At 46.9% G+C, this 18,320-nt stretch overlaps 1 protein-coding gene across 3 annotated transcripts in view; it reads left to right on the forward strand.

The window, feature by feature from the left end:
- FLVCR2 (FLVCR choline and putative heme transporter 2) overlaps positions 1-18,320 on the forward strand; it is a 513,060-nt gene that overhangs the window by 458,907 nt on the left and 35,833 nt on the right. Inside the window, exon 12 of one of the 3 annotated variants that reach the window (XM_078659925.1) lies at positions 4,314-4,405. The exons of the other annotated variants lie outside the window; for them this stretch is intronic. Coding sequence (XP_078516051.1) covers positions 4,314-4,321 — 8 coding nt within the window. The 3' untranslated portion in view covers positions 4,322-4,405. Of the gene's footprint in view, positions 1-4,313; positions 4,406-18,320 lie in introns of those variants that run through there. 3 annotated transcript variants of the gene reach the window in all.

Genomic DNA, 18,320 nt, shown 5'->3' on the forward strand with positions numbered 1-18,320 from the left:
AAGAGGCCTTCCTTCCCATTGGCCATGTATTGCGGCGAAACGACCCTGATCATCTGTCCTGCGGCTTTCCACCAGAAAAGGTGATGTCTTTTTCACGAGTATTCCAGTCCCTCTGGAGCCTGTTGTGAATTCAGCATGTGTTGCCATCACATACCCTTGCCTATCAAGCGCCTTACATGTTGTCCCAGCAAGGAACGTATCTTGGAGCAACACCAGATCAGGCCCCTGACGTTTAATGGCCTGTAATACCAGCCCCTGCTTAATTTTATCCCCCAGGCCTCTAACGTTCCAAGTAAGCATGCGCATGGGGGGCACCATAGTTGTGTTAGGGGTGGTCTCATCCGCTGAAGCGTTCAGCCGTTGGGCCATTGGTTTGTAATAGTAGTGTCACAGGTGATCGGTCGCCTATTTCCTTGCAGGTACGGCGCTGTGAGGTGGTGTTTCTGAATTGGTCGGTACTTGGTGCGTGTGTGTGTCACAGAACATGAGTGACGACTATTAACATTAACATTACAACTCCCCCTCCACCCCCCACCCTGCTTCCCTGCCCCACGGTCCGTCTCCCTGCCCGTTTCCCCAACTTGGCAGAGTGCTTTACCCCATTTCCAACCATCTTACTTGCTCGTGGGGTTGGTGAGTCCCCTACAGGCACCGGCTATTGCCCACCCTACTCAGCTTCACCAGCTCCAGGGTCCCTCATGTCGGACCCGCTCCGCCTCCTAGGCAGCCCGCCTCTACAGCAGGGCCGGTTGCCCCGAGGCAAGCGGGTCCCGTTCCAAATCAGAGTCCATCCCTGTAGTGTCGTCTTGGTTCGCAGGAGGACTGGTCTGCACATCTGTGTGTCCGTCGTTATGATGGTCCATCCGGTCTCTGTGTGGACGCCGACGTTGTCCCACCTGTCTCCAGCCGTCAAGCCAGTCCTGTGCCACTTCTGGTTTGTCAAAAAACCAGGCCTTTCCATCCGCCACAATCCTTAGTTTAGCGGGGAACAACATCGAATACGGTAGGCCCTTGTCTCGGAGTGCCTTTTTAACTTCAGTAAATGATTTCCGGCGTCTGGCCACTTCCGCTGTGTAATCCGGAAAGAAGGCTAACGTTGCGTTTTGAAGCTTGACAGGTGGTGAAACCCTCGCCGCCTGCAGGATTGCATCTCTGTCTCTAAAATTAAAAAGTCTGGCCAGCACAGGCCGCGGTGCCGCTCCTGGTTTGGGCGTTCCACCAGGCACCCTGTGTGCCCTATCGACTGAGAAGAAGTGAGATAATCCTTTAGGTTGCAGTTTATTCTTTATGAGGTCCTCGACGTACAGGTCCATCGCTCGTTTCCCTTCTGTTTCCGGTAGGCCAAGGATGCGTATGTTGTTTCTTCGGGAACGTCCTTCTTGGTCGTCCAGCTTGTCTTGTAGCATCTTGGTGACTTTCTCCATTCGCTTCATTGCTACTTGCAGTTCCGAAGTGTCTTCTACCAATGACTTTGTTACCACTTCAACCTGAGATACCCTTTCGGTCATTTTCTGGAAGTCCGCACGCAGCAGCGTAACCTCGGAGGAGATGGAGCCCACTGTCGTCTTTACCTCTGAGAGGGTCTTCATAATGTCCTCCAATGTCACCCTCTTGGTTCCTTCCGAATCAGGAGTAGCGCCTGTGGAACTTCTTCCAGCAACTTGGGAGTGTCCATGTTGGCTATAGGCAAACGTATCCAGTTTGGCCTGCGTCGAAGCACTCCTGGTCCCTTTGCCTGCCATGATTAGAGGCGTGTCGATCTCGTACCCCACTCCGGGCAGCAACGCGGTTCCCGTGCAGCGATATGCCGGGCACCTGACGTGTGGGTCAGGGGCGTCCGTGAATCAGCTTATGGTTTGTCGATTTCTCGACCCTGAGTGGATTCCACACTGACGAGGCCGATGTCCGCTGGCAGCTTTTCTGTACCGGTTACCAGTGCAAGTAATCGTTATGGCGCGGGCCAGGTCAACAGGCTGGTCGATTGCGCAGGAGTAGTAGTCGGCTTGTTGCGCAGTTCACCAGTTGATGGTTCCCGTGGTGACGAACTCCCTGCTACTTCCCCTGCGCCGGAGTAAGTAACCCAGCGCCGGTTCTGCACCACCGTCGTTTCGGGGAGAGTGGCGGGTTTCAGCCCGGGGTTCGACCAGAGTGTTGTTCACCGGGGTCTCTCCTGTTACTCCATCTCCGGGTGTGGTAAGCACCCTGAAAGGTTTCCCATGCGCCTCTCCCTATGCATCAGGCCGATGTGCAATGTTCCAGTGCACTTACTGGTTACGCCGACAGCCTCGTGTGTGGTCTCGGTGTCTGCTTCCTCAGCGAGGGGGTGTCTTTTCACTTCTGGAGCGCCGGTTTTTTTCTCAAGTCACTCGCGTTGATTCAGGTGCTCTTCCAATATGGCGCAGCCTGTCTCCCGGATACTCGCACCAAGTAAGTTTCTCCGTGATTCTGCAGCGCCGTCTCGCAGCCTCCGGCGGTCGCTTCCACTCACTCTCGTCCCGCCGGGTCCTCAGGGATTCCCACCTTCACTCTCCGAGGCGGTTTGCCTTCCGCCTCGCTCCTGCCGGGGGAGCGGTTGTCGTCACCAAGGTCAGGCCGGCCAGAGTACACTTCCGCCGGGGTGTAGCAGGTACGCAAGGCCGGTGCCTCTGCGCAGCCACAGGCCCAATGTTGCCGGTGCGGGATGTTTCAGTATCCGGCTTACGATGTTCGCCGGAATCGGATCGAGCGATGCCGCCTGGGTCCCTGAGCCGGTTCCGCTACTTCGGGTGGGCGGTGTGTCGGATTTCATCTAAGGCCGATATGCCTTGGGGAGCTCCTTCTTCACGCTGCCGCCATGCTCGGCTGCTAGCCACGCCCCCTCCTACCCCGTGCTTTTAAGTTCTACTGGAAACATCCACTCATAATCAAGTCACCACTTGGCCACGACCCCATGTTGTCCTCTAAAGGTGAGGTCATGTACTTGTCGCTCATTTCCAGTCTCCACTGCTTTGACTTCAGAAGCAGATAAGGTTGCAGCTGGCTATGTTTAGGATACATGTTTCCTGATGATTATGTTTTGAAGAAGGCTTTACTCCCCACCTTTAATCCCCCCACCGTAGATTGGAGACGCAGCCGCACTTAATGGAATAATACTGTTAAATGGTGGTTAGGATCAGATTCCAGGATCTTCCTGCAAGTAGATGTTTGGCAAGCAGGTGGCACCCTGCAAAGCTCGAGCAATGCCAGACACGTACAACAAGATACAAAGCTGACACTTTGCTGTGATTGGCACTTATATGTCTCCTGCTGTATCCTGTTCACAGACTTTTGCAGAGCTCGTACGTTTCTCAAAAATAACCACATTGACTCCGGTTCCAGTGAGAGATTTTAGTGAGTTAACCCTCTCAGCATAATTGTTTGCATTACTAGTGATTCATTTTCCCTTCCCACCAGAGAGAGGTGATGAGCTTGCTATTATATTGTACTTCTTAGGAATATCAAAGAAAATCCCATCTTACAGGTATCAAAAATGTTATTTGAGAACAGACCTCACCATCATTGATGTTTTTATTCGGCATCTAAGCCAGCCACTTTCTCTCCAAACTCCCTATGTAAGCAAAAAGTATAGTTGGCATTGATCTGTTTCATTGTTAAATTGAGTTGACCTCAAAAGTGTAGGCTAATACCTGGAGGCACCATTCCCTTCTTTCATTTGCAGGGGTTGGAGGTGAGAGGCATGCATGTTTTTTCAGTGAAACATATATTACACCTCTTGAATATAATTTTATCAACATCTTGCCTTAATAAACAGGTTTCTTTAAGGAATTATTTTCAAAAATGAATACTGGTTATTTAAAATGTTTTCCGAATCCATGCACATATGCAGAGTATCCTGGGATTCATGAAATTAGAGAAAACACACAATTGAAACCTATAATAGCAGGAAAGGAATAGTGTTACCTGTAACTCCAGTTCTTTCGTAGTGGAATTTCAGTTATAGTGATAAGCACTGTATAGTCCAGCCCATATGCGGGAACCCTGAAGCACTTTTTTTTACAATGTATCTTCTTAAGTGTAGATGTAGAGTCACTTAGAAAGAAAAATATATATTTTTAATTTATTTATTGGTTTTCATACATATCAGTCAATATGATAATATAGAACTAACGAAAAATATTATGCAGCCTATAGAACTAGGCTCAATGTCCCAATTCTTCATCTTTTACTTAAAAAAAGGGTCCAGGAGAAATGAAATATATGTGTATAATTTCATGATGTATTAATATAACCGCATAAATCTCATTCACAATCCTGCTTTTTTGTTTTTTTGATAGAGCATTGAGATGAAGGAAAGCAGGAAAGAGTAGCCCCATAGGATGTCATTATAGGAGATAAAAAATAGATAAGAACCCAGGGACCATCAGTATCCCATCATGCTGAGCAGGTAGGTGGCAGTTGCTTCAGTTCTTTTTGAGGCGATGCATGATGATACATAGGATCCATGATTAATTATGTCCACTCCACGGGGGAGGAGGGAGGGTTGCTTATAACTAAAATGGAAATTCCGCTTCAAGAAAACTGCAGTTAGAGGTAAGAAACTTGTCCTTCTCTCGTAGAGGATTTCCATGTATAGTCCTAAGCACTGAATAGAGCAGCAAGCCCATCCCTACTTATAGCGGTGAAGAAGACAGTGAGTGAACTAAGGTAGCCCTTTAAGCAAATAGATTTCCGAAGGAAGCCTGTCCTACTTGAGCGTCTACTCGAGCATCAGAGTCTAGGCAGTCATGCTTTGTAAATGTATGAACGGATCTCCACGTGGCTGCTTTGCAAATATCCTGTCTAGGGATATTCTTCAATAAAGTAGCAGTAGCTGCTTTACCTCTAGTGGAGTGCGCTTTTGGTTTAGCTGAAAGTGTCTAATCAGCTTTTAGATAGCACAATAAGAGACAGGAAGCTATCCATTGGGGATTGGATTGCTTAGAAATTGCTAATCCATACGAATTGGACCATAGTTGCCTCAAGATGCGGATATCACTCCCATCTAGAGAATGAAGCGACCTTCAGCTGGAGTAGAGGGATTCTGAAAGAATGTTGGTAAAAATATGGTCTGATTAACATGGAAATCAGAAATAACCTTGGGGAGGAATTTCAGGTGAGTTCCCATAACCACTTTGCTAGAGAGAAAAATTGTGTATGGTTCATGAGAGCATAGGGCTTGAATCATGCTAATCCTGCAGTGTGATGTGATGGCCACAAGAAAAGCGGTTTTCCATTACAGAATTTGTAGATATGCCTTCTGCATTGGCCGTGAAAGAACTACATTATGTTCCCAGGGTGGAGGACGACACCTAATGGGAGGGAAAACCTTCTTCAACCCTTCTAGAAAATCCATTATTACAGGGATTTAAAAAAAAGAGGTTTGTGAAGGATATTTCTGTAGGCAGTAAGAGCTGCCAGGTGAACCTTTATAGAAGAGAATTGCAAGCCAGATTTTGCCAAATGAAGTAAGTATGGAAGAATAACATCATCCTGGCACATTGGAAAGGGCCCTTTTTGCAGGGTTACCCCCAAACTTTTTGCTTCTTCCTCCTTTGTTTTTCCTGACCTGTGGTTGTTGGCAATAGGACTCTGGGCACTTTACCACTCCTGATCAGTGCTAAAGTGCATATGCTCTCCCTGTAAATTGCTATTGTGATTGGTTATCCATGATTGGCATATTTGTTTTACCAGTAGGTCCCTAGTAAAGTGCACTGAGTGTGCTAGGGCTGGTGATTCAAATGCTACTAGTGGGCCTGCAGTGCTGATTGTGCCACCCACATGAGTAGCCCTAAAATGGTGTCTCAGGCCTGCCACTGCAGTGCCGGTGTGCAGTTGCTAACTGCCATGCTGACCAGTGTCCACACTGGCCAGGCCTAACCCTTCCCTTTCTGTACACATTGGACACCCCTATGGAAGGCCCAAGGTACCCCCTGGGCAGGGTGCAGTGTATGTGAAAGATAGAGCATGTACCAGTGTGGGTGACATGCCCTGATAGTGAATTACAGCCATTTTCGTTTTTCACTATTGAGAGGCTATCTTGCCCATAGGCTAGAATTGGGAATGCTGTGTATAATGTTTACCTGCATATCTTCCAATAGGAGCAAGATAGAAAATTGAAATCTGTTATCCCTGAACTCAGAATTTAATAATCCATCTTTTAGAAAGGACGATTTTTAAATCTTGCGTTTGAAAACAGCCCTTTTAGAAAGTGGCTGTCTTCTTGTCTGACCTTTCTGTGTGCCTTTGCCGGTTTGTGAATTGACTGTCTGGTTTGTGAGTGACAGGGGCGGGGGTGGCTCCAGGAGGCTGGCTGAGTCAGCACAGGGTTGAATAGCTCCATCTGCATCTTGAGTGGTGGGAGGGGATAGCACCTGGGCCTGAATAGGGCTGTGCCTGCCTTCCACAATGCTGGCTCCACCTCCTGCTGGGCGGCTGATGACCCTGCCCCTCTCTCTCAAAGGAAAGGAGGAGTCATGTAAACCGAATGCTCCTGTCGCCGCGAAGATCGTCGCAGCGCCTGTTGCCGCTGCAAGAACCGACGCATCGTTCGCTTGCGGAGCGCATCGCCCCGGTGCGGGAAGATTCCTGTGGCTGCGAGTATCGACGCAGAGCCTGTCGTCTCTGTGGGAAATTGTTGCATCGCTTGCTTGCGGACCGCATCACGTCGCTGCGAACATCGTCGCAGAGTCCAGTGCCATCGCATCGAGGGGCCGCGGCAGAAGAGGATCAACGCTGCGCCGCGCATTGCCGCTGCACCGGAGATCCTAGCTGCCCCAAAGATCGTCGCATTGTGCCTGTGCGAGACGCATCCTACCGGAGAAGCTGCGTGCCGGAATCCACACAAGGTATCGCATCGCTAAACCTACAGACCGGATTCGTCGCAACACGCCTGCTGCTTGCAGCGGGGTTGTCGCATCGCCTCCCCAGGGTCTCGGGAGTGATGCATTGCTTATTTTCCGACGCTACAGTTGCCGCTAGGAACTTATGTCGCATCTACAGGTACGTTGGGCTAAAAGTGACGCAATTGTGGATTATTTTGACGCAAACCCTTGAGTTCTTTTAAAATCATATTCGTGAACTGTGTATGTTGGAATTTTGTCATTTTGGTCTTGTGTAGTTTAGATAAAAATACTTTATTTTTCTAAACTGGTGTGGAGTCCATTTGTGGTGTTTTCACTGTGATACTGTGAGTGTTAGTACAGATACTTTACACATTGCCTTTGATAAGCCGGTCTGCTTGTGCCAAGCTACCAAGGGGGTGAGCAGGGGTTATCTAAAGAGTTTATCCCCCTTGCCCTGACTAGAAGCAAGGGTCCCTATTTGAACATTGGTACCTACCTCTGCCAACTAGAGACCCCCAGATCTAACAAATACCATATGCAAAATCTCTTCCACTTGAAGGCATATGTAGAACGGGTTGAAGGCCACTTAGGCTCTTTGAGAATGTCCATGCAGTCTTGCAGCAGATTAAAGTGTCCGTACCGCACTAGCTCAGGAGCAGTTCAGCCAGATTCAAAGAGGAGAGATTGGGGCGTACCGTCTGGACTTTGTTAGCAGGTCTGGTCTGCCTGGCAGCTTGAGATGTGGATGGACGGACCAGTGAAGGAGGTCCAGGAAGCACAATTGACTTGGCCACTTAGGAGCTATTAGGATCATCTTGGCTCGAGAGTGGGAAAGCTTGATGAGGACTGATGGAATCAGGCGAATTTGCAGAAAAGCATAGAGAAATCTGCTGGACAAGTTTATCCATAGGGCATTCCTCTGTGTCCCTGGCTAGAAGTACCTTGAGACAAAGCTTCAGCATTTTTTGTTTTCTGTGGTGGCGAACAAGTCGAAGGCTGGGGTACCCCATGGTTGGAAGAGGTTTTGTACGATGTTGTCATATAAGATCCACTCGTGGTTTTCTTGCAGAAGCCTGCTGAGAGTCTTCCTGAGCATTTTGGCTTCTTGGAAGGTGAGTTGCTGTGATCAATAGGTTCCTGGCTGTGAACCATTTCTAGATTATTTGGGCTTCGTGTGACAAGGGCCTGGACCTCATCCCTCCCCGCTTGTTGAGGTAATACATGGTGGTTGTACTGTCCGTCTAAACAAGCAGGGAGTGGTATCTGAACGATGAGTGAAATGCCTTGAGCGCTGGATGGACTGTGCGTAGCTCAAGGAGATTGATATGTCATCTCTCTCTGTGACAACTTGCCCTGAATTTGGAGGTGATCTATGCGGGCTTCCCATCCCAGTAGTGAGTCATCCATTACTATTGTTTAAGGAGGAACCTCCTGATGAAAAGGCATCCCTCGAAGCAGGTTTGTTGAAGAGCACCACCATTTCAGGAACAGCTTTGCATGAAGGGATAATTGTATCTTGTCCTCTCAATTGCCTGTGAGTTAGTCCCACTGTCCTCGAGACATTCCTGCAGAGATCCCATCTGGAGACGGGAATTCGGTGTGAAGAAAGTGCAAGAGGCCATCGAGCTGAGAAGAGAGAGGATACTGTTCTCACCGTTGGATGGGAGGCTTTCATGAGTATAACACTTCCGAAGGATTGATAAGCGTCTCGTCTCCGAAGGACACACTCTTGCCTGAATTGTCAATGGAGATTCGCAGATAAGGTAAGGTTTGCTCTGGGATGGAGTTGATTTCTTGAGGTTGACCTGAAGGCCTAACCTTTGAAGGAGATTGCAAGTCCACTTGTAATAAAGTTGAGATTCCCGAGAGGTTGACGCCTTGATTAGCCAATCTAGGTAGGGAAATGCTAATAATTTGTGCTTTCTGAGATGGGCAGGCACCAATGCCATTCTCTTGGAGAATGTGTTGGGTGCTGATTTCAGATCAAATGGAATTATTTGGTACTAACAATGGTCTTGCCCCACTGTGAACCTCAAGACCTTTCAATGCTTTCTGGCGATTGGAACGGGCAGTGGAGCAGAGTCAATCCCCCTGGTGTAATTGGGGATACATTTGATGTAATACCAGCATTCGGAACGTCACTCATGGGGACTGATGGTGTTAATCTGCTATTTTCTTCTTAGCACACCCTCCAGAGACAGAGCCCAGAGCCCTGGTAGAAGTCTAACACTCCTCTCCCTGCGGTCCCACCTTCAGACTGTCTGTTGTCGTCTTCACTCCTCAGTAGCATGGGGGCGAATTTTCTCCCTGTCTTTCAGGGTGTGTCTTGAAAAGTTCCTGCAGTGACGACAAGACTCAGGAACATGACTTTCTGGGAGGCAGATGATACACACCTCATGAGGGTCTATTTTAGCCTTTTTACTCCCACAGGATGGGCATTTGTCAAACGGAGATGGTATTTTTCAGTCAAAATATCTCTATTTTCTAGCAGGAAAAAACTGAAAAAGCCAGAGAGAGACCAAACACGTGGAGTGAAATGGTTGTCAGGAAGACTTGGTTGAAACTTTTATGAACAAAAAAGCCCAAAATTGGCCAACCTCAATGCTCCAGGGTCCTGTCAGTGGAGACAGAAAAAAGAGCTGAAGCAACTGCCACCTGCTCAGCATGATGAGATACTGGTGGTCCCTGGGTTTGAAAAGGCGCAGCCTCTATTTTTAACTTGTATAATGACACTCTGTCCTGCTTTTCTTCATGTCTATGCGCTATCAAAAAAGGGGGATTGTGAAAGATTTATGCTGTTCTATTACAACATCATGAAACTATATACATATACAATTTTCCGGGCCCCTTTTTCAGTACAAGATGAAGGATTGGGCCATTGCAGCCTAGTCCTGTAGGCTGCGCAATATTTTTCTTTCTTATTGATTTTGCAGGACTTTCTGATGAAAGGCGAACATCTACACAAGATATATTGTGAAAAAGTGCTCAGTGGACCCTGCAAATGGGCAGGACTATACAGTGCTTATGACTATACATGGACATTCCCTACAAGAGAAGTATCCTTACTTTACAGTTGTATAATTCTGTCATCTTTGGAAGAAGCAGAGGGCAATGGGTAGAAAGTTCCCTAAAAGCAGGGAGATTGCTCTTGATGGTTGGCCTGGTCCTCTCAATGAAGCAGACAGCTGACTTAACACTTCCATCAAGGTGGAAGGTTTGTCTCATGCTCTCAGTCATGTGTAGAGTTATAGGCTTGTCTTATTAAATAGTTCAAGGGTAGACCATTCCTCTTTCAGTGCCAACAACCGTTATATTGACTTTCGATCCTTTTCTGCCACTTTCTTCCAGGAGTATGGAGGGAGTGTGGATTGAAATGGCCTAATCATGTTTTATCCTGCCCCAGTCTCTGCATGAAAATATCCCCTCTTATTCCCTTATCTCTATACTTCTCATTTTTCCTCTGTATACCCCTATGCTTTCCACCACCTTAATGTGAGTGCTACACTCTCTGATCTCCATGCTTTTAACTTATCCGTGGAAAAATCCACTCACTATCCAGCTACCACTTGGCCTCCACCCCCATGGTGTCTTCTCAAGGCGAGGCCAAGTACTTGTTGCTCATTTCCAGGCTCCATGGCTTTGACTTCAGAAGCAGATATGGTTGCAGCTGGCTATGTTTTGCATACATGTTTCCTGATGATTAGCAGCAGATTGTGTTTTGAAGCAGGTTTCATATCCCCCCTGTATATTGGAGACACAGCCGCCCTTAGTGGAAAAAAACATGTTCAATAGGAGTTAGGATCAGTTTCCAGTATCTTCCTGCTAGTGGATGTTTGGCAAGCAAGTGGCATCCTGTAGAGCGCAAGATATGCCAGACACGTACAACAAAATACAAAGCTGACACTGCAGTGATTAGCACTTCATTGACTCCTGTTGTACCTGTTTTGCCTCTATTTTGGGAGCACACACAACTTTGTCTGTGCATCTTTACTAGCCTCATACATCAATGCCTTTGTGTTAAATGTGTTATTGACTTATAGAAAGTCTTGTTTTTCCAGCACTAGTAATACTGGACAAGACACATAGCTGTGCCAGAGCATTTCAGTCCTCCCCGTCAGAAATCCATTCTATTGAAACACTGATCCTACTTACAGTGTGGGTGGTGCCCCTCAGTGCTGGTGCACAACTTTGAAAGTAAGCGCCAATGAAACACAATATCGTCCCTATTAAGAAATATGTCACACAAAGATGGAGTTCAGTCTAGTGTACTTGCTACCAGTGCATGTTAAACTGACACTCTAATACTAGACTACAAATACCTCTAACTTCATGCCTGTCTAGGTAAAATCAGTCCTAATCTCAATTCCAGGGGAAACCCGGTAGAACGAGTGGCCTCGCTGAAAGGTTTCTGAGGGGCGTCAAATGACTTTTTCTTGAATTGATTTACTTTGGGGACCCTTTTGTTGAGGAAAAAATTCATATCCTCAATCTTTTTAGGCAGTATATTCAGTTGAATGAGTCTCTTGAGCTGCCTTTGATTATCAGTATGGGCTAAGTATTGTATCGGGTGGAGCTTAAGATGGGTAAAGTGTCTACTGGAGGTAAGACAGGAATGTTGCAGATTAGTTTATCTAATGCCTGTACACCTTTTTAGGTCTCGCTGGCGTTGCAGCGCGAAGCGCTGCCGCCAACGAGACTTATAGCTGCCGTGTTTGCCTCCAAGGGAGGCAGACCTGGAGACAGACCTGTGCACGAGCCGATTCTAGTATGGGCACGAGCTCAGGCCTGTCTCCAGGTCTGCCTCCCTGAACGCGCTTCTAGCTTTGCAGGGCCGCCACTGGCAGGAGCCGCAGGGAACGCTAAAGTGCACGCTCACGGCGTCACTCTCATGCACTCCCGCGTCCCGCTGTTCTCTGCTCCAGGCCGACTTGTTTTCCCCAGCAAACTAATATACCCAGACTCTAGCGCGCAGGAGGTGCTTATCGCTGTCCTACACTACGCGGAAGGTAAGCAGCTGCCAGTTATCTCACCCGGTACTTTGTCTCGCATTGACGTGTGTTTGAGCTATTGACATTGCGTATAACAATGCCTTTCATTTTTCTTTTCTTTTCAAAAACATAAATAAAAGGCATTGTTATTTACAATGCCAATAGCCTAAACGCTCGTAACTGCGAGACCTTTTGCTTTGCAAATGCTTTTTTTTTCTTGTAAAAGTGCCACATGCCGCACTTTTATTTTAATGGCGGCCACGCTCCTTTTACGTGCAGCTCTGCTTAAGAATGGGGCACAGCCGCCGGTAAAGTAAAAGCAGGCCATGGAGCGCAATACAGCGAGCTTGCTACACTCACTCGGCTCAGTTCTTCTCTCACCCGCACTATTTACACGTTAATGAGGACTCCTCTTGATGCACTATATTCGATGGCAGTCCCTATCCTGCGCCCTCCCTCATTTTGCTCTCTTTATCATACCGTCTCTCCAGTCCCTAGCAAGCACTTATTGAATTTACTGATGAGGCAGACTGGCCCGGCATGAAAAGTACAGCTAGCAGATGCGGAGGAAATAGGAACAAGGAAGCAGAATCTACACCACTAGGAAATGTAGGCAGGCCTCGCAGTACAGTAGCAAAGCTTCCAGGCAACAGAGAGTTGGTAAATACTGATTACGTTGCTGAAACAGCATTGAAGCTCAAGTCTACATTTTTCATACAGCTTTCTTTCTTTAGTTTCCAAAATGCAGCTGCAAAATAAATGTTAGACCCCCTTTAGGATCCCTACATTCCGCCAACGGAAATGTAGGGCATGCGACCGTAACATGGTGCAAATGATTAGCACTAACACCCCCCTGCAGTGCTTCCCCATCTGTACGTCACTGCACCATAGTGTGCTGTCAAAACTAGTTTTTTGTTTGCCATTGGTGATGATGCTTCCAGTATTAGCCTCGTAAGTGAGCCGGTTTCACTCATTTGCACTGGAGAACAAAATCTTATTTTACTACAACCTACTTTGAGCTCTATAGCACAAGTATTTTTTATTTTCTCCAGGACAACATGATACAAACATTAGATGACCAAAAACACTGCCAGATGTGCAGCAGTGAATTCTTAATAAGTAAGGAAAGAAATAAAATCGCAAAGCCTTAATAACTGTACAATGTGCAATATATATAAACAAATTGTAACATAACATATTTAAAGATGTATATTTTAATATTAGGGAGGGTACATTTCAAAATTCTTCTTGATTTGAATTTGCCTGCATAAGTTCTGATAAGTAGCAACAGGCTGTTCATCTGCCCATGTTCCGTTGTTGTTAAAGTACATCTGCATACTAATTCAATTACTGGTTTACAGAGATCTTTCAAACTTGCATTTTAAGTACTCCACTACTTAAAGCAGAATGGTTTAGATGCTTTTGACTAAGAATACAATGCTTTTAAACCTTCTGTATTGACACAGGGTTATTTTTCTGGCTAATTATTCCACAATTCAAACATGAATTGTGTCAACACCTGTTAAGGAATTAACACATTTCCTATTCCTATAAGTACACACAACACCCCAGCTGCTTTCGATCCAGAATAAACTTAAAATCTGTAGTGTGAGCAAACAGGCCACTGATCTGTTTACACTTTGTTGCAAGCACATACGTTTACAATGTATGGTACTGTGAAGATATATTCTCGCATTTTCTTGGTAAATTAAGGACGTGTAATGAATAAGTCATCTTGGATAAAGGACCTCCTTAACTCTCTCTACACCCCCCTCTCTCTACACCCCCCTCTCTCTACACCCCCCTCTCTCTACACCCCCCCTCTCTCTACACCCCCCCTCTCTCTACACCCCCCTCTCTCTACACCCCCCTCTCTCTACACCCCCCTCTCTCTACATCCCTCTCTCTCTACACCCCTCCCTCTCTCTACACCCCTCTCTCTCTCTACACCACTCTCTCTCTCTACACCACTCTCTCTACATCCCTCTCTCTCTACACCCCCTCTCTACACTCCTCTCTCTACCCCCCTCACTCTCTACACCCCCTCGCACGCTACACCCCCTCTCTCAAAACCCCTCTCTCTCTACACCCCTTTCTCTCTACACCCCTCTCTCTACACCCCCTCTCTCTACACCCCCCTCGCTCTCTAGCCCACTCTCTCTACACCCCCCTCGCTCTCTACACCCCTCTCTCTACATACACCCCTCTCTCTACATACACCCCTCTCTCTACATACACCCCTCTCTCTCTACACCCCTCTCTCTCTACCCCCTCTCTCTCTATACCCCCTCTCTTTCTACACCCCTCTCTCTCTCTACACCCCTCTCTCTCTACACCCCTCTCTCTCTACACCCCTCTCTCTCTACACCCCTCTCTCTGTACACCCCCTCTCTTTCTACACCCCTCTCTCTACCCCCCTCTCTCTACCCCCCTCTCTCTCTACACCCCCTCTCTCTACACCCCCTCTCTCTACACCCCCTCTCTCTACACCCCCTCTCTCTACACCCCCTCTCTACACCCCCCTCTCTCTACACCCCCCTCTCTCTACACCCCCCTCTCTCTACAACCCCCTCTCTCTACACCCCCCTCTCTCTACACCCCCCTCTCTCTACACCCCCCTCTCTCTACACCCCCTCTCTCTACACCCCCTCTCTCTACACCCCCTCTCTCTACACCCCCTCTCTCTACACCCCCTCTCTCTACACCCCTCTCTGCTCCCCTCTCTACACCTCTATCTTTCTATCGCCCTCCCTCACTCTATTGCCCTCACTCTATCGCCCTCACTCTACCTCCCTCACTCTATCGCCCTCCCTCACTCTATCGCCCTCCCTCACTCTATCGCCCTCCCTCACTCTATCGCCCTCCCTCACTCTATCGCCCTCCCTCACTCTATCGCCCTCCCTCACTCTATCGCCCTCCCTCACTCTATCGCCCTCCCTCACTCTATCGCACTCCCTCTATCTATCGCACTCCCTCTATCGCATCACCACAGCATCACACAGGGGCACCACAACATCACACAGGGGCACCACAACATCACACAGGGGAACCACAACATCACTCAGGGGCACCACAACATCACTATGCGCTACCACAGCATCACTGAACGCCACAGCATCACTCTGTGCAACCATTCAAAAACAACTGGTTCAAATATGTTCTCTCAATGTTTCAAGCTTTATTGCAAATATCACAAAAAGATGTTAATATTTCACTTCTGTTCTTGGATTTTCGTCACAATAAAATACACTGAACATAATCTTCACAAAAGTTATTTACAAAAGTTTAAGCTATTGCCATTATAAATTACAATAACTTTTATTTAAGTATTTAAAAAAAAAAAAGCCATTGCTATTTGTAATATCAATACATCTAAGTCACGTAAACACAACACATATTGCATTACAAATGCTATAGGTGTCACATTTGCATAAGTTAAAACTATTGGAATTGTAAATGACAAAGCTATTAATTTTGCTATTTTCAAAACCAACACATAAATACAAAATTTGTCATTTACAATACCATTAGCTCAAAATTTCCTAATGCGAGACCTATTGCATTGCAAATGCTTGTTATTGCTGCCACCCAAAAATACTTTTGATGCTGCCCCGTTATACTAGTATATTCTCATCTTCCTGTCAGAATCTGTTTAAACAGGTATGTTCTCCAGCTAAAAATGTCTATAGGTGGATGCAGTTTTCTTAAATTTATTGGATTATATCAACACTGATGATGTTCAGTGCTTGGCTAAATTTGAGGTGATACCTGAAAGCAATAAATAAAACCACACAAAATCAGTATCCATATCCATCAGTAAGTCTTTATTCCCCATCAACAAATACAAATCCATGGAGATACAATCAAATTTATGAAATAACACTAAAAACAAGAAATACAATTAATTATAAAAAGAGGGAACACATAAAACAGTTAATCAGGTCTCGATTCCCTCAACGTCCATAATCACCTGAACCAAGGGTAATATCTGTAAGTACATCAAGGCAGCCTAACTTGGTTAAGAAACAATGGTTTCAGGTAAGGGATTAAAAAACGTTTCCTCTGCCAGCTAAAATAAGAGCAAAACATTGTAAAATGAAGCAAATTCTGTGGAGGCACATTGTCGCAGCATCAGGGTGCCCTTTCTTCAGGCCGAACCCACCCACACGGGGAAGCCAAAAAATGATACAATTGGTTAAATCTAAACCTTCCCAGTAGGAAACTATCATGCTGTGAGCGAACCAAGTCCACATATGGCTCCAACCCCTATACAGTCTTTAAAAGTATATGGCCCCTAACTACTGGCTTCTGAAGTTCTAAGCTTTCTCTCTCCTAGCGGGAGCTTCCAAAAAACATCTTTAAACACACCCTAGCTCATGGGCGGAGAGATCAGTTGGATTCATGAAAATGTCAGGCCTGCCTAAGGAAAGAAAGTATGTCTTAACATGAGCAAACCATGGAATATTCAATAGTCGGTCCAGAGACACAGTCCTCAATAATCTGCCGGCATAGCTTTAGCTCCTCCCTACTCCAAATCTTTATCCAGCACAATATTGGACTTATGGCGACTAGGTCTGATACATAGACAAGCCCTAATTCAGCATGCACAGAAAATGCCGGGTGGACTGGGGGACCTGGGCCAGCTGGCGCAGAAAGTTGTTCTCCATAGTCTGAATCTGACCCACCTTAGTGTACCCCCAAAAAACGCTACCATATCGCAGCTGTGCAATGCACTTGGCTTGATAGATTTTTAGAAGGTCCCTAGGTACCCTAGAATCAAGCCTATGTGCGAAACTAAAAAAATGCCCCTATAGTTTTTACTGCCTCTGACCTTTTGGCCTCCACCAGGGGTTTCCATCAATTTTTGGCATCAAATGAAACTCCCAGATAAGGAAAGGCATGGACTTTGGGCAGGGTAAAATTAGATAACTTAAAGGTCTTGCTGCAGGTAGATTTGGGGCCCACTACTGTTAGATTTGGGGGTCTCTAGTTGGCACAGGTAGGTACTTGTGACAAATATGGACCCTTGCCTCTAGTCAGGGGATTACACTCCTAAATAATCCCTGCTCACTCCCTTGGTAGCTTGGCACGAGCAGACAGGCTTATCTCAGAGGCAGTGTGTGTAAAGCATTTTGTGACCACATACAGTAACCCAGTAACAACACTACAAATGGACACCACACAAGGTTTATATAAAAAATAAGTATACTTTATATAGGGTTATCACAAGACCAATAAATGACAAAAATCCACAATAATGTACTTTTAAATGGTAGTTTTAGCTTAGTTAAATTCAGTTCTTAAGATGCAACACTTTGCGTCAATGTACCTTAGGATGCGTTGCGCTTGCACAACAAGTAATGTTGCAGCGATGGAAATGCGGCAAAGTTCGGGTGCAAAGAAATAAAAACAACGCTCTCCTTGATGCGACACGCTTCCTGGGGATGCGACGGCATCTGCTGCGAAGTCTTCTCCGGCGATGTGAGATACTTTACAAGATGCGAGCCGCGACCGGCCCTGCGACAAGCTTCCCAGCGATGCAGCGGCGTCTGCGGCGACGTAGATCCTCTCTACTGACGATGCATGTTGCTTCCACAACGATGCGAGCCGCGATAGGCCCTGCGACACTCTTCCCGGAGATGCGGCGACGTCTGATGCGACGTCGATCCTTCTCTCCTGTGACAAGCTTCCCTGCAATGCGTCAGCGTCTGCTGCAACGTCGATTCTCTTCTCCGGTGATGCGGGGCGCTTCGTGTTGGGAAGCGGCAGTTCTGCGACACGCTTCTCAATCTTGCATCGCGCTTCCAGCTCCTTGCGACCTGCAAATCCTCCACAAAGTCCAGCACAGCTGCAGGCACTTCAGGAAGACTTTTGGGGAGCTGGTGGGTGAAGTCTGTTGTCCCTGAGACATCAGCAAGAGGCAAGCTCTGTTCCAAGCCCTTGGAGATCCTTCTCAAGTTGAAAGTAAAGCACACAAAGTTATTTCTCCTTTCTTTGGCAGTCAGGCAACCACTGCAGGCCAATACCCCAAGCAGCACTTCAGCCTAGGGTTAGTCTCTCCTCAGTTTCTTCAGGTTCCTCTCCTCAGCAAAGGTTTCTTCTTGTAGTCCAAAGTGATCTAATTTCATGGGATCAGGGTCCCAATATTTATACCCCAAAATCCTTTGTTCTCTGAGGGGAGACAGGCCTTTGCCTAGTCCAAACCAGTTCCTGAGCACTTTGTTTACATGACTCCTTCCTTCTATTCACTGTGCAGGGCAGAGATATCAGCCGCTCCACAGGAGGTGGAGCTAGCACATGGGAGGGAAACCACAGCCCTGGAGCACTCTGTTGACAGGATTCATTCTCTTCTTTCAGTGTGCAGGGCAAATACATCAAACACACCACAGGAGGTGGAGCCAGCATTGTAGAGGGAAGGCCCAGCCCTATTCAGGTCCCAGGTGCAACTCCTCCCTCCCATCTAGATGCAGAT

This window comes from Lissotriton helveticus, chromosome 9, assembly GCF_964261635.1.
Source record: "Lissotriton helveticus chromosome 9, aLisHel1.1, whole genome shotgun sequence".
In the NCBI taxonomy this organism is placed as follows: Eukaryota; Metazoa; Chordata; class Amphibia; order Caudata; family Salamandridae; genus Lissotriton; species Lissotriton helveticus.